Genomic DNA, 13,246 nt, shown 5'->3' on the forward strand with positions numbered 1-13,246 from the left:
GAGAGAGTGGCTGAGGAGTTTGCGAACAGGCTGAGTGGACACTTGGGGGGTCTGGGTGCTTTGGGGGATCCTGAATAGTTGTGGAGTGCCTTCAAGACCACCGTCCTTGATGTTGCCGGTGGATGTCTTGGAGCTCACCGCAGGGCAAAGAAGAATTTTGTCTCTCAAGGGACACTGGATACCATTGACCAGAGTCGCAGGGCCAGGCTGAATGGCAGAGCTGAGCTGTTCAGGCAGCTGAGGCGAAAAACTGTACGTGCACTGAGGGTGGACAAGGAGGCCTATGTGCGAGGAATCTGTGAGGGGGTAGAGCATCACCTGTGGACAGGTGATTCTCGTCCCGCTTACAGGGGAATTCGCGCATTGGGTTCATCCAAGCCCATCCCTCGGAGCACTGCAGTTCGAGCAGAGAGTGGTAGGCTCTTGACAGAGGAGTCTGAAGTGAAGGCCTGCTGGGCCGGTTACTTTGAGCGGTTGTACCAGGCTGATCCCCCAGCTGTCGAGTTGGACGTCAAGGGTGTTACAATCCCTGTTGCTGACCCTCAAATTAACTGTGGTCCACCTTCGCTTGTGGAAACACGGGCTGCGGTGAACCAGTTGAAACAGGGCAAAGCTCCAAGGATCTGTGGCATCCATGCTGAACTTCTCAAGGCTGGTGGAAATGCTGCACTCGCGTCGTTGCATGCAGTTTTGTGCTCTGCCTGTAACACAGGCATCATCCCAACTGACTGGAAGAGGGGCCTTGTTGTCCCTCTCTGGAAAGGGAAGGGTGATCGCCAAGACTGCAACACCTACCAAGGGGTGACGCTGCTCTCAGTGCCGGGCAAGGTCTTTGCTCGAATAATTATTGATAGGGTTCGCCACCATCTACTTGAGCACCAGCGTCCGAAGCAGTCAGGCTTTACACCAAAGAGGTCAACGATTGACCGTATCCTTGCCCTTCGTGTCCTCACCGAATGCAGACGAGAGTTTCGGCAGGGGCTGCTTGCAGCCTATGTTGATCTCTGTAAAGCGTTTGATTCAGTGAATCTGGATGTCCTCTGGAGGATTCTTGGTCTTCGTGGGGTGCCACCAAAACTGATCGATCTGATGTCTGAACTCTACTCTGGTACTGAGAGTGCTGTGAAGTGTGGTGGTACCATCTCTGACTTATTTCCACTCGTTACTGGAGTTCGTCAGGGGTGTGTACTAGCCCCCACACTTTTCAGCAGTTGTATGGACTGGATTTTAGGGAGGATGTCGGAGAGATCAGGCTGCGGTGCATCGTTTGGGAATGTCAAGATCTCGGACCTTGATTTTCCAGATGATGCAGTCATCTTCGTGGAGACTCTAGACATCCTTTTGGGGGCCCTCGAGGTGCTGAACGAGGAGTCGGAGCCGCTGGGATTACGGGTTTCTTGGGTCAAAACTAAGATCCAGGCTTTCGGTGACATCTTGGATGCTGCTGTCCTGTCTGTGTCTGTTTGTGGTGAGGATGTTGAGGTCGTGGAGAGATTCACTTACCATGGCAGTGATATTCATGTCTCTGCTGGCTGCGAGTCAGAGGTCAATAGACGTCTGGGACGGGCCTGGGGAGTCATGGATTCACTGGATCATGGGGTGTGGCGCTGCCGGTACCTGTGCGGGAGGACAAAAGTCCGAGTCTTCAGGTCCTTGGTACTTCCAGTCTTGCTCTATGGATGCGAGACTTGGACTCTGACCAAGGATCTGAGATGGAGACTTAATTCCTTTGGTACCAGGTGTCTTCGGAGAATCCTTGGCTATCGCTGGTCGGATTTTGTGTCCAACGAGCGGTTGCTGAGAGAGACTCGGATGAGATTTGTTACCTGCATAGTCCGTGAGCGTCAGTTGCGGTTGTATGGACATGTGGCTTGTTTTCCTGACGCTGATCCTGCTCACCAGATTCTCTCAGCGAGGGAGTCTCATGAGTGGAGGAGGCCAGTGCGCCGACCACGTGCCTCGTGGTTGCAGCAGGTTGACTATCATCTCAAGGAGATGGGGATGGGCCTGGCATCTGGCTGGGGGATGGCCAGATGGAGGCCCCTGGAGTACTGGCGGAAAGTGGACGCAGCGACGCGCTGTTCTGGCACATGCTCCCATACCTGACCCTGACCTGACATTGACGTCAGTGGTACATTGATGAGGCTTTGAGTTTCTTTTTGTGATGTATTATGTTTTTGTAAATGTGTTATGTACTTATACATACTTTTGCATATGTGTATCATTCTGTGGTATGTTTCACATGAACATACATCCTTGTTTGTATTACTTTTATTGAATTTTTTTTGCTGTAAAAAAAATTTTGGATTTGTTTTATGGAGTGTGGTTTTCTGGTGTGTTTTGTTATTTTCATAATAAAAGTAGACAAAAGTCTCTATCTCTATCTCTCTATCTGTTTCTGTATATCTTTCTGTCTCTCCCTGTCTCCCTCCCTCTTTCTTGTTTGTTTATTTCCATGCTGGTATTATCACTTGTTGCCCTGCTACCCCACTATCAATTTAAAATTACTCTTTCATTAGCCTCATTCTTGTAGAGAAAAAAAATACTGATTCTCATGGCAGAGTTTTTAGATGCTCACTTAATTACAATAGTTCTCTTTTGTGACAGGGTTAGGCTGAACATTGTGATTTGGTTACGTTTCGTTTTGTTAATTTTATGATCGTTCCAGACACATACACAGATATAAAGATAATTTTCTTTTGATGAGTACAATGGATACATGACGATTGTGGTGGAAAGTTACAAAAGAGACCAGCTTTTATAATTTAACAGATCGTTTATTATATAAAAAAAACTTGTATGTGGAGAGAAAAGGTCGTCTCAAGAGTCCAAGAAGATCTCTGGCTCTGAGCCATTTTTTATATGGTTGGAAGTTAGGAAACAGAAATGGGGATGGTGATCTACTCACATGTAAGTGAAATGACCAATCACATTCTGATGAGAGCCAAACAGAACATTTTCAAGGATGTCGTCATGAGTCTGTTTCAAATGCAAATTCCTATGGAATGTCATTGAGCTCTTTCAAGCTTTATCAGATATTTGCATTGCTTTGCTGTCCTCCCCCTTCAAAATGATTGTATACTTCACTTCAACTTAACAATTACCCATATTCTCAACAAATTTGTTATTCAACATTCATTAATTAGAATTAAGCATTGCTGCTCTTCACTGGCGCCTGACTATCTGGTGCCAACCAAATGAAATAAAGAATGATTATATTGTTACATAGTTAACTCACACGCTATATCTATTTATTATAAAATAACCATCAATATGGAATGATTTGCTCTCAAGTATATTTTAGAGTATCAGAGCAGCAAGCATGACAGAGGGGTAAGTAATTCATTTTAATTAGGGATGAACCAATTAACAAGATCTTTCACTTCAGCCCAAATGTGCAGGGGCCAGTATGGGGATTATACATTTGTTATTATTATGGCCATATTGTGAGGAAAGTCATCTGGTTTAAAATAATCGCTTTGATCGTACAGTGATGGTATTGAGCATTTTCCTGGTGTGCTCAGGAGAGCGCATTTCTCAACAATGAGAAACGCAAATAATCAATGATCCTAAAGTTATAAATATATATTACAGTTATATGGAATTAACAAGACCACAGTATATTTGAACAGAGATTCTATTCCACTCACTTGTGGCCTGTCAGTATTGACTCACCAATCTGTAAATGGTGAGTGCTGTAAATGGTAAATCTGTAAATGAGCCCTGACCTTAACATTGTGAGAGACCTGATAAGCATGTTTTATGCTGCAGACAATTTGTCTTTATCTCGATTCTGTCTCAGTGCCTTTGTGGATGAATTTTTCCTGGCAAACCATTCCTTATATGGTGATAAAGTGACTTTAGCCAATGCTACAACAGACTTCATACTTCCATATTGTTTAAAGGAATTTCAAAGCAAATTAAGAGAAATTAGAACATAATTTGTGGACAAAGAACACTTATCTCAATATAAAATATATTTGTTTCAGCATGATCAATGCAGAAACACCAGTGCACCATATAGTCATGTGACGCATAGAGCTTTCTATTACCATATATGTCCGTGCTCACATTTCACAAGATGGAATTAATTATTTTACTTTCGCACAACCAGATATATGGACAATGAGGTAACCCTCACCCTAACCACTCTAACAGGTCATAGGTTTTTCAACCTTGTTTTTTTAGAATCAAGCTCTTTTATCTCACCCACCTATGTTGATATTTACTATTAAACACACAGAAGAATCATTGTTGGAAGCAAAAAAGCTTCAAACCCTCTTGAGTGTTTGTAATTCAATAAGGAGAGCCAGAAGTTTCATGAAATCACCTGAAAAGTATCTTTATGATATTTGATCTTAGGATTCCATCATTGTATTTACAGAGCTATATGCTCAGGTAAGTATAGCCAATATATCAACTCCTATCATATGAACAATTAATCGATCTTACTGGTGAAAATTTATACTACATGGTTGTGTCTCCAGGCAAAGGAGCACCTCCCTGGGTTCCAGTGAGGTGCTTCAGGAGACAATCTCCGACCTCCCACGGCTGAGGCGCAGGGTTCATACACTGAAGAAGAAGATACACAGATTTGAGGAGGACTTTGAGCAGCAGAATAAGTACCGGGTAAGTTTAACTACTAGTTAAAAACAGACCACATATGTTATGCATGTACTCGTAGCTGCATGAGAGTGATGGATCAGGTTAATCTGGAGAATGAAACGTGATGAAAGAAAGGAAAATGAGGGGGGAGTCGGTAAGAAAAGCAAAGTAGAAGAGTTTCGACAGATGTGTACAAAATGTAAAAGTGGTTGAGATTATGTATTTGAAAGGAATGGGGAAATGGGGGTATCTTACAGTAAGAGTGAAGAGTGCAAAGCACACATGAAGAGTGCGAAGTTTTTGAAAATTTTCCTTTTTGTGTAACTATTATGAAGATGACTTTGCGTGATAGGGGGATGGATTGTTCTATTAGATTTAAATTAGATACAAATTTATAAGGATACATCTTACCAAGGGTTGTTATGTCAGAAATCACAGCACAGGTTAATTATTTCAACTTTGAGCCAAAGTAATAGTTGTAATGCCGACGACATATTAATAGGGTGATGCCAAGGGGTTTGTTTAGCAACATTTATCATCTCGATCCTCAGTGTTGAGTCATACTTGTTTTTGTATCCTTTCTCATTGGCATCAGATGACACTTTCTTACACTGTACATATGTTCAGCTCATTGAAGATCAGTGAATGTTAATGAAGTAAACCAGTCAACACAATCAGTTCAGAAGTGAAATAGTTGTTGAGATTGATCTTCCTGATGAAACCAGCAGTTCTTACTGATCTTAACTTTGCCGATGATATCGCCTTATTGTCAGAAGAAATTGATCATGGGCAACAACTTCTCAAGAGAGTCGAAACAAGAGCCTGTAAAATAGCCAATAATTAATGTAAATAAAACTAAAGTGGTGGCATTCAACCAGTCGAGAGTGGTCTCAATCATATCGAACGATGGAATAAAACTTGAGACAGTCAATGACTTCAAGTGCAGTATTTTGGTTCCTTGGTTAACACAACTCTCAGGATATCAAACAAGGAAAGCTGCTGCATGGAGAGCTGGCAATACACTTTCAATAAGTTGACATTTTCTCAGCCTATCAAGGGACAACTGTTCATGGCACCTTTTGAGTCCATCCTGCTTTATGGAATTGAAGCATGGACTCTCAATGCAATCCATTTATGAATACTATACTGCACTACTTCGTTCAGCTTTGAATGTCCATTGGACTAAACATATGGCAAATAAAGAGCCCGATGGTTTCTTCCAAGGCTATCAGTTAAAATTATAAGAATATGTCTCAGGATTGCTGTGCACAGCTACGACTGCAGAACAAACCCGTTTCCCATCTTTTACTTTAAACAGTGAACACCTAACCATGGAAGACCAAAATGGGGCAGACCAGTTCTTAACTACATCAATATGATGAAGAAGGATATGGGCTTGGAGACAGAGTAACTACACACACAAATGCTTGATCAAGAGCATTGGAAGCGGAGGATCAATGTTGTCTGAGTTTGCCCTGAGAACCGGCTTAAGAGGAAGGAGAATATTTATCCTATTTTGTGAGAAATTTACCTGTTAGTCACATAAATTGATATTAAGGTGACCCAATGCCTCTGATTATAAAGTAGACACTTTCTTGCCCTTCTGTGTGTCAGCCATCTTACAGCATAAAAGCTGCCAGCTCTGAAGTACTCCGGTGGATGAATGATCTAGAAAAAGTACGCAAGCAAGTGAAAGGTGTGGATAAAACACAATGTCGAACTGACATCATTGTGTTTTTTTTCCTCTTCTATTTACTACTTTAAAATGCTTGTCCTTAAGAAACAAAAATTGCTTTTCAGAGTTTTTTTATTTATTTTTTTATCCTGTTTTAGCGTTTAAAGTATGTGTTAAAATGTTGCTCCTCGGGGTAGGGGAGAGAGAGGGGGGGTAGAGAGAGAGGGGAGGGGGAGGGGGAGAGAGAGAAAGGGGAGGGGGACGGGAGAGTGGAAGAGATCCATTTTATTGATAGAGTTGCAGAAAGTAAGAATAAGGAGGAATGAAGTGAGTACGAAGGCAGGCAGAAAGAGATTGTAATAAATGCCACAAAGCTGTAGCCTGAGAAGCCTGAGAGGGGTGGGGGGAACAGAGCATGAAAAGACTAGAGGGTGCAGGACCAGAAAGATGGCGGTGGAAGACAGAGAGACCACAGACCTTTCTGTATTGTGAAAGTTATCGGCCCAGACTCAGCTTAATCATGGACCTTTCCAATGATATTGAAGGCCTTGGTTTCCATGCCGTCAAGATGAGCAAGATGTGAGGCAGGGTCACCAGTCCAGAGGGGACAGCAGTACTCCATCAAGCTGTGATATAGGTGGATATAGGTGAAATATGTCTGTGTAGGTGAAAGACATGTAAGTGGATAAAAGTTCAAATGTGCCAAGGAAGGACTTTACAAAACGGTGTCTGCCCATTCGGTTCCTGGCCTTGGAGGCAAACTTTGATATTATCCAATTTGATCAAGAAACATCATGGCTGATAGTGAGGCTAGAAATTTTGAGTGATTCAACTTCTTGAAGAGGATTGTTAAAAAAAAAAAGTATATGGGTTGGGGTGGGGTGGGAGTTCTGTTGCTTCAGCAGCTTGGTTTGAGACTGCTTCGGCAGCACCGACGCTCTTGACTGAGAATAGTCCCAATGGATGGATGGGAGTTCACTAAATGGTCCTTTTGGATAGATAGAGGGAGAGTGTGAGATTTGTCAGGATTGAAAGATATTCCAAGTGTGACCACCTCATGATTCGACATACATCTGCAGAGAGGGAAGAGGCTTTTCCTGAGAACCGGAGAAATCATTGGTGAATATTAGGAATACGATGAGGCCGAGAACACTTCCTGATATCCGACAGGGAGAGGAGATGAGAGGATCCTGTTGAAAACCATACGTTGGCTACAAGACTAGAGGAGGTTAGTAAGCCATGTGCAGAGGTGGTCCTGCATGTCATAGGTGAGGAACCAGACTGTTTGGAGTGCAAGGTGAGAAACAAGACTGTATCAAATGCTCGAGATATGTCTTGAGCAAGTACTCTGTTTTGGTAAGGTGAGACTCCAGAGAAGTGAGACTACTCAAAATTGGTGAACAAAATTCTTTCCCTTCACAAATCTCAATCACTGTTTTGATCCTCATCCATAAAACAATCTCTTCTCCTGAGTCGCAAGGCTTTTGGGAGTTCATGTACTCATCTTATGTTGTTGTGCCCAAAGCACGAGTAACAGTGTGAATGAATGAGTAGGGGGGGAGAGATGGTTTTGTTTTTACATTAATATGATAACTTGACAGTTCCGACTTTTCTCACTGTGAGGAACATCGCTACAAATTATCCCTCCATTAGTACACACTGTCAGACTGGCAAAATGAAATGAAGTAAATGGATAGTTTATTTCTAATTATACTGTCATGATGTTCTGAGTAATAACAGAACATTAATTAAATTCATAACATGACAAATATCATGGAATCGTAATTGCCGGCTCTGTCTGATGTGGTGTTCAGTTTGTTTACCCAAAATGAGAGTGACATGAACGGTAGAGATGAGATATATTTATGTGTTATGCTGAAGTAATGATTGCCATTTCTTCAGCTCGAATTTATTGGAACAAACAAACAAACTTGGTTTGTGAAAGCAGAGGGAGTTAGCTATGACATCACCTCACACCACTTTGATATTGTGACTGATCCTTCCTCATCCTTGTGATCTTCAGAGTTAAAACTTGCTGGGACGGAGTCAGAGAGAAACAAGACGACTCGGCGGCGGAGCAATACTCTTCCAAAAAGTTTTGGCTCGCAACGTGACCTGGAATCAGAAGAGGAGGTGTCCTTCGAGGAAGGAGATTTTGAATATGTGCATCAAGACTCTGTGGGTATCCTTGCTGAACGACCAGCGATTGAAGATTTGCATGGTTTCTTGCGGAGGGCTCAAGAGAACCGCGAAAAGGATCGAAGGCCCGAAGACTTGACGGCAAGTTCACAGCTACCTAGTGGTGGTTTTTGTGGCCTACCTGTTACCATTTAATGCTGTATTGTGTCCTCATCACCTGAAAATATTTCCCTGTCATCCTCTTATCCCATTTAATCTCTTCTTTTTCTTCACTTTCACTTGGCTTGCTCACTTATATTCCATTATAAAATGTCAACTTACTCCACCCTCCTTTGAATCTGATATGAAACATTCAAATATGAGGACAATCAACCACAATGTAACATTCAAAACGACTGGTGAAGAGATTCTCATATTTCCTGGTATAAATAACAATATCATTTAGTGATGATCAGAAAAGAAAATGAAAGAACTACTATGAAGCATCAACAAAATTGATTAATGACAAATCGATGTTCATATGAACTATTGGGTTTGACAAAATGGATGAAGAAATATGTGCACTTGATGGCCTTACCAACCAGTCATTTATTGTGGGCTAATGTACAAACGTTTGAAGTGATAGATGAGTGCATATTAAACTCATGAGAGGAAAATATCTATTGGATTTTATGATAAATATGTGTGGCACTGCGGACCTATAACAAGACATCGAAAATACAGACATAGGGATGGGAAAACATCCATTAAAAGCACTTGTCAAATCACTTTTGCTCTGTTAAGAACAAAAGGGCAATGAGCCTTGTCCTCCAACTAATGAGTTCTTTCAAACATTGTTTCTGTGATATCAGTCTCGGTAGATTACAAAGACTTCATCTCCTAAAGGTCATACTCAAGTATTTTTTTATGTTAAAAGATACTTGTGGATGCCAAACACCGGTTTCTGGTGTTGGGATTATTCCTGTTCGTGGATCCATGACACTCCTAACGACAGCATGTGATACGTGCTTATCTTTTAGTTTTTTGTATTTTTTTTATCATGGTTTTGTGTGCTGTACTAGAAATACCCACTCCCTCTGAGAGCATTGGCAAGTCATCTCCCTCCCCCTTAGGGGGGAAGGGGGTTATTTGTGCTCATGACCTGACCTTGGGTACTACCAACACATATGCATGCAAAATTTGGTGAAGATCAGGCCAGCCCTGTTTTTTTTTCCATGATTTTCAGATACAGGTACATTCATGCATACATACATATGTACATACATACATAGAATTGCCTGATTTAATAGAAGGATGGTGTGTGTGTGTGCAGTGTATTTTTATTGCTTGAGGTTGCAGTGGCACATTACATTGCCAAAAGTATGTGGACTCCCCTTCTAATTCGTGGATTCGGCTATTTTAGCCACTCCCATTGCTGACAGTTGTACAACAGGTGTATAACAAGTCAGTTTGTCAAATTTCTGCTCTGCTGGAGCTGCCCCGGTCAACTGTAAGTGCTGTTATTTGAAGTGGAAACGAACAATAACAGCTCGGCCATAAAGTGGTAGGCCACACAAGCACACAGAACGGGGCCGCCAAGTGCTGAAGAATGTAGCACGGAAAAATCGTCTGTTGTCGGTTTCAGCACTCATGCCCGAGTTCCAAAGTGACTCTGGGAGCAAAGTCAGCACAAGCACTGTTTGTCGAGAGCTTCATGAAATGTGTTTCCTTTTCTGAGCAGCCGCACACAAGCCTAAGATAACCATGTACAATGCTAAGCATTGGCTGGAGTGGTGTAATGTCACCACCATTGGACTCTGGAGCAGTGGAAACGCATTCTCTGGAGTGATGAATCATGCTTCACCATCTGGCAGTCTGAGGGATGAATCTGGATGTGGTGAAAGTGAGGAGAACGCTACCTGCCCGAAAGCATAGAACCAACTGTAAAGTTTTAAAGTTCGGTGGAGGAGAAATAATGGTCTGAGGCTGTTTGTCATGGTTCAGGCTAGGCCCCTTAGTTCCATTGAAGGGAAATCTTAACACCACAGCATATAATGACATTCCAGATGATTCTGTGCTTGCAACTTTAGGGCGACAGCTTGGGGAAGGCCCTTTTCTGTTTCAGAATGACAGTGCCCCTGTGCACAAAGGGAGGTCCAAAGAGAAATGGTTTGTTGAGATCGATGTGGAAGAACTTCACTGGCCTGCACAGAGTCCTGACCACAACCACATCGAACAGCTTTTGGATGAATTGGAACGCCGACTGCCAGCCAGAACGAATCACCCAACTTCAGTGCCTGACCTCACTCATGCTCTTGTGGCTGAATGGAAGTAAATCCCCACAGCAATGTTCCAACCAGTGGAAAGTCTTCCCAGAAGAGTGGAGGCTGTTATAGCAGCAAAGCGGGGACGAACTCCATATTAATGCCCATGATGTTGGATGAAGAGCAAGTGTCCACATACTTTTGGCGATGAAGTGTATTCAGGATAGGTCAAGTATGGGAGCATGTGTCAGAGGAGCGCATCGCTGTGTCCGCTTTCCACCGGTACTCCAGGGGCCTCCATCTGGCCATCCCCCAGGCAGATGCCAGGCACATCCCCATCTCCTTGAGATGCTGATCAACCTGCTGCAACCACGAGGCACATGGTCAGCCCATTGGCCTCCTCCACTCACGAGGCTCCCTCGCTGAGAGAATCTGATTAGCAGGATCAGCGTCAGGAAAACGAGCCACATGTCCATACAGCTGCAGCTGGTGCTCAAGGACTAGGCAGGTAACAAATCTCATTTGAGTCTGTCTCAGCAACCGCTCGTTGGACACAAAGTCCGACCAGTGATTGCCAAGGATTCTCCAAAGAGACCTGGTACCAAACCAATTAAGTCTCCATCTCAGATCCCTGGTCGGAGTCCAAGTCTCAAATCCATCGAGCAAGACTGAAAGCACCAAGGACCTGAAGACTCTGACATTTGTCCTCCTGCACAGGTACCGGCAGCACCACACCCAATGATCCAGTGAATCCATGACACTCCAGGCCTGACCCAGACGTCTGTTGACCTCTGGCTCACAGCCAGGAGGATATTGGGACTATACTCTGTTCAGAGCGTTGGTGCTGCCTTAGCAGTCTCCTTGGTTATTGGCTACAATCCTGGATGGGTCGCCACTCCAACACAGTATATCAGCATGCTGACACTCATTTTGCCGACCTTGGAAGGATGCCAGGCCGAGTTAACCCCACCTGGTATTAATTTAATCGCTGAGCAGGATTTGAACTCAGGACCCTAGGATCCAAAACCCACCACCCCAACCATGAAACCAACACCAGGCATACAGCCAGCAGAGACATGAATATCACTGCCAAGGTAAGTGAATCTCTCCGTGACCTCAACATCTTCGCCACAAACAGGTACAGAAAGGATAACAGCATTCAAGATGTCAATGAAAGCCTGGACCTTAGTTTTGACCCAGGCAATCTGTAATCCCAGTGGCTCCGACTCCTCATTCACCACGTTGATGGCCCCCAAATGGATATCTAGAGTCTCTGCAAAGATGACTGCATCATCTGTGAAATCAAGGTCAGAGATCCTGACATTCCCAAACGATGCACTGCTGCTTGATCTCTCTGACATCCACCCCAGAATCCAGACCATACAAGTTCTGAAAAGTGTGGGGGCCAGGACACACACCTGACAAACTCGAGTAACAACTGGAATATGTCAAAGATGGTATCACCGCATCTGCCAGCACTCTCACTACCAGAGTGTCGTTCAGTCATCAGCTTGCTCAGTTTTAATGGCACCCCACGAAGACCAAGAATCCTCCAGATGTCATCCCGATTCACTGAATCAATCACTTTACAGAGATCAGCAATGGCTGCAAGCAGCGCCTGCCAAAACACTCGTCTGCGTTCGTTGGGGACCCGAAGAGCAAGGATACAGTCAATTATTGACCTCTTTGGTGTAAAACCTGACTGCTCTAGAACCTGATTGTCAAGCAGATGGTGGCGAACCCTATCAAGAATTATCTGAATAAAGACCTTGCCCAGAACTAAGAGCAGCGTCACCCCTCAGTAGTTGTTGCAGTCTTGGCAATCACCCTTCCCTTTCCAGAGAAGGATAACAAGGCCCCTCTTCCAGTCAGTTGGGATGATGCCTGTGTTCCAGGCAGAGCACAGAATTGCATGCAATGACAGGAGTACAGCATTTCCACCAGCCTTGAGAAGTTCAGCATGGAAGCCACAGATCCCATGAGCTTTACCCCATTTCAACCGGTTCACCACAGCCAGTGTTTCCTCAAACAAAGGTGGACCACAGTTGATTGGAGGGTCAACAATCAGCATTGTAACACCCAACATCCAACTCGACAGCTGTTTGATCCGCCTGGTACAGCCACTCAAAGTAATCAGCCCAACTGGCTTTCACTTCGGACTCCTCTGTCAAGAGCCCACTACCCTCTTGCCATATCTGCAGTACACCGAGGGATGGGCTTGGAGGAACGCAATGCGCGAATTCCCATGTAACCAGGATGAGAATCACTTGACCACAGGTGATGCTCTACCCCCTCACAGATTCCTCGCACATAGGCCTCCTTGTCCACCCGAAGTGCGCATCCAATTTTATGCCTCAGCTCCCTGAACAGCTTAGCTCTACCATTCAGCCTGGCTCTGTGATTCTGGTCAATGGTATCCAATGTCCCTTGAGAGAAAAATTTATTCTTCGCCATTGAGGAACTGAGCACTCCGGTAGACCCTGCAGTTCTGGATCATCCTCCAACGACCATCAATGAGGACATGGTCAATCTCCTTTGCCACACCACCAGCATTGGAATAACAAGTCCAGTGATGAGCCTATGG

General features: G+C 43.9%; 1 protein-coding gene across 9 annotated transcripts in view; it reads left to right on the top strand.

Moving 5' to 3' along the window:
- The window catches only part of LOC147027271 (protein FAM13A-like), a 333,647-nt gene that overhangs the window by 243,002 nt on the left and 77,399 nt on the right, over nucleotides 1-13,246 (top strand). For all 9 annotated transcript variants that reach the window (XM_085883527.1, XM_085883526.1, XM_085883529.1 and 6 more), the window contains 3 exons: nucleotides 4,488-4,629; nucleotides 6,220-6,301; nucleotides 8,304-8,560. In XM_085883527.1, coding sequence (XP_085739653.1) covers nucleotides 4,488-4,629; nucleotides 6,220-6,301; nucleotides 8,304-8,560 — 481 coding nt within the window. The remainder of the gene's footprint in view (nucleotides 1-4,487; nucleotides 4,630-6,219; nucleotides 6,302-8,303; nucleotides 8,561-13,246) is intronic.

This window comes from Eptatretus burgeri, chromosome 5 (assembly GCF_056783735.1).
Source record: "Eptatretus burgeri isolate ZD-2024b chromosome 5, Ebu_testis_v1, whole genome shotgun sequence".
Taxonomy (NCBI): Eukaryota; Metazoa; Chordata; class Myxini; order Myxiniformes; family Myxinidae; genus Eptatretus; species Eptatretus burgeri.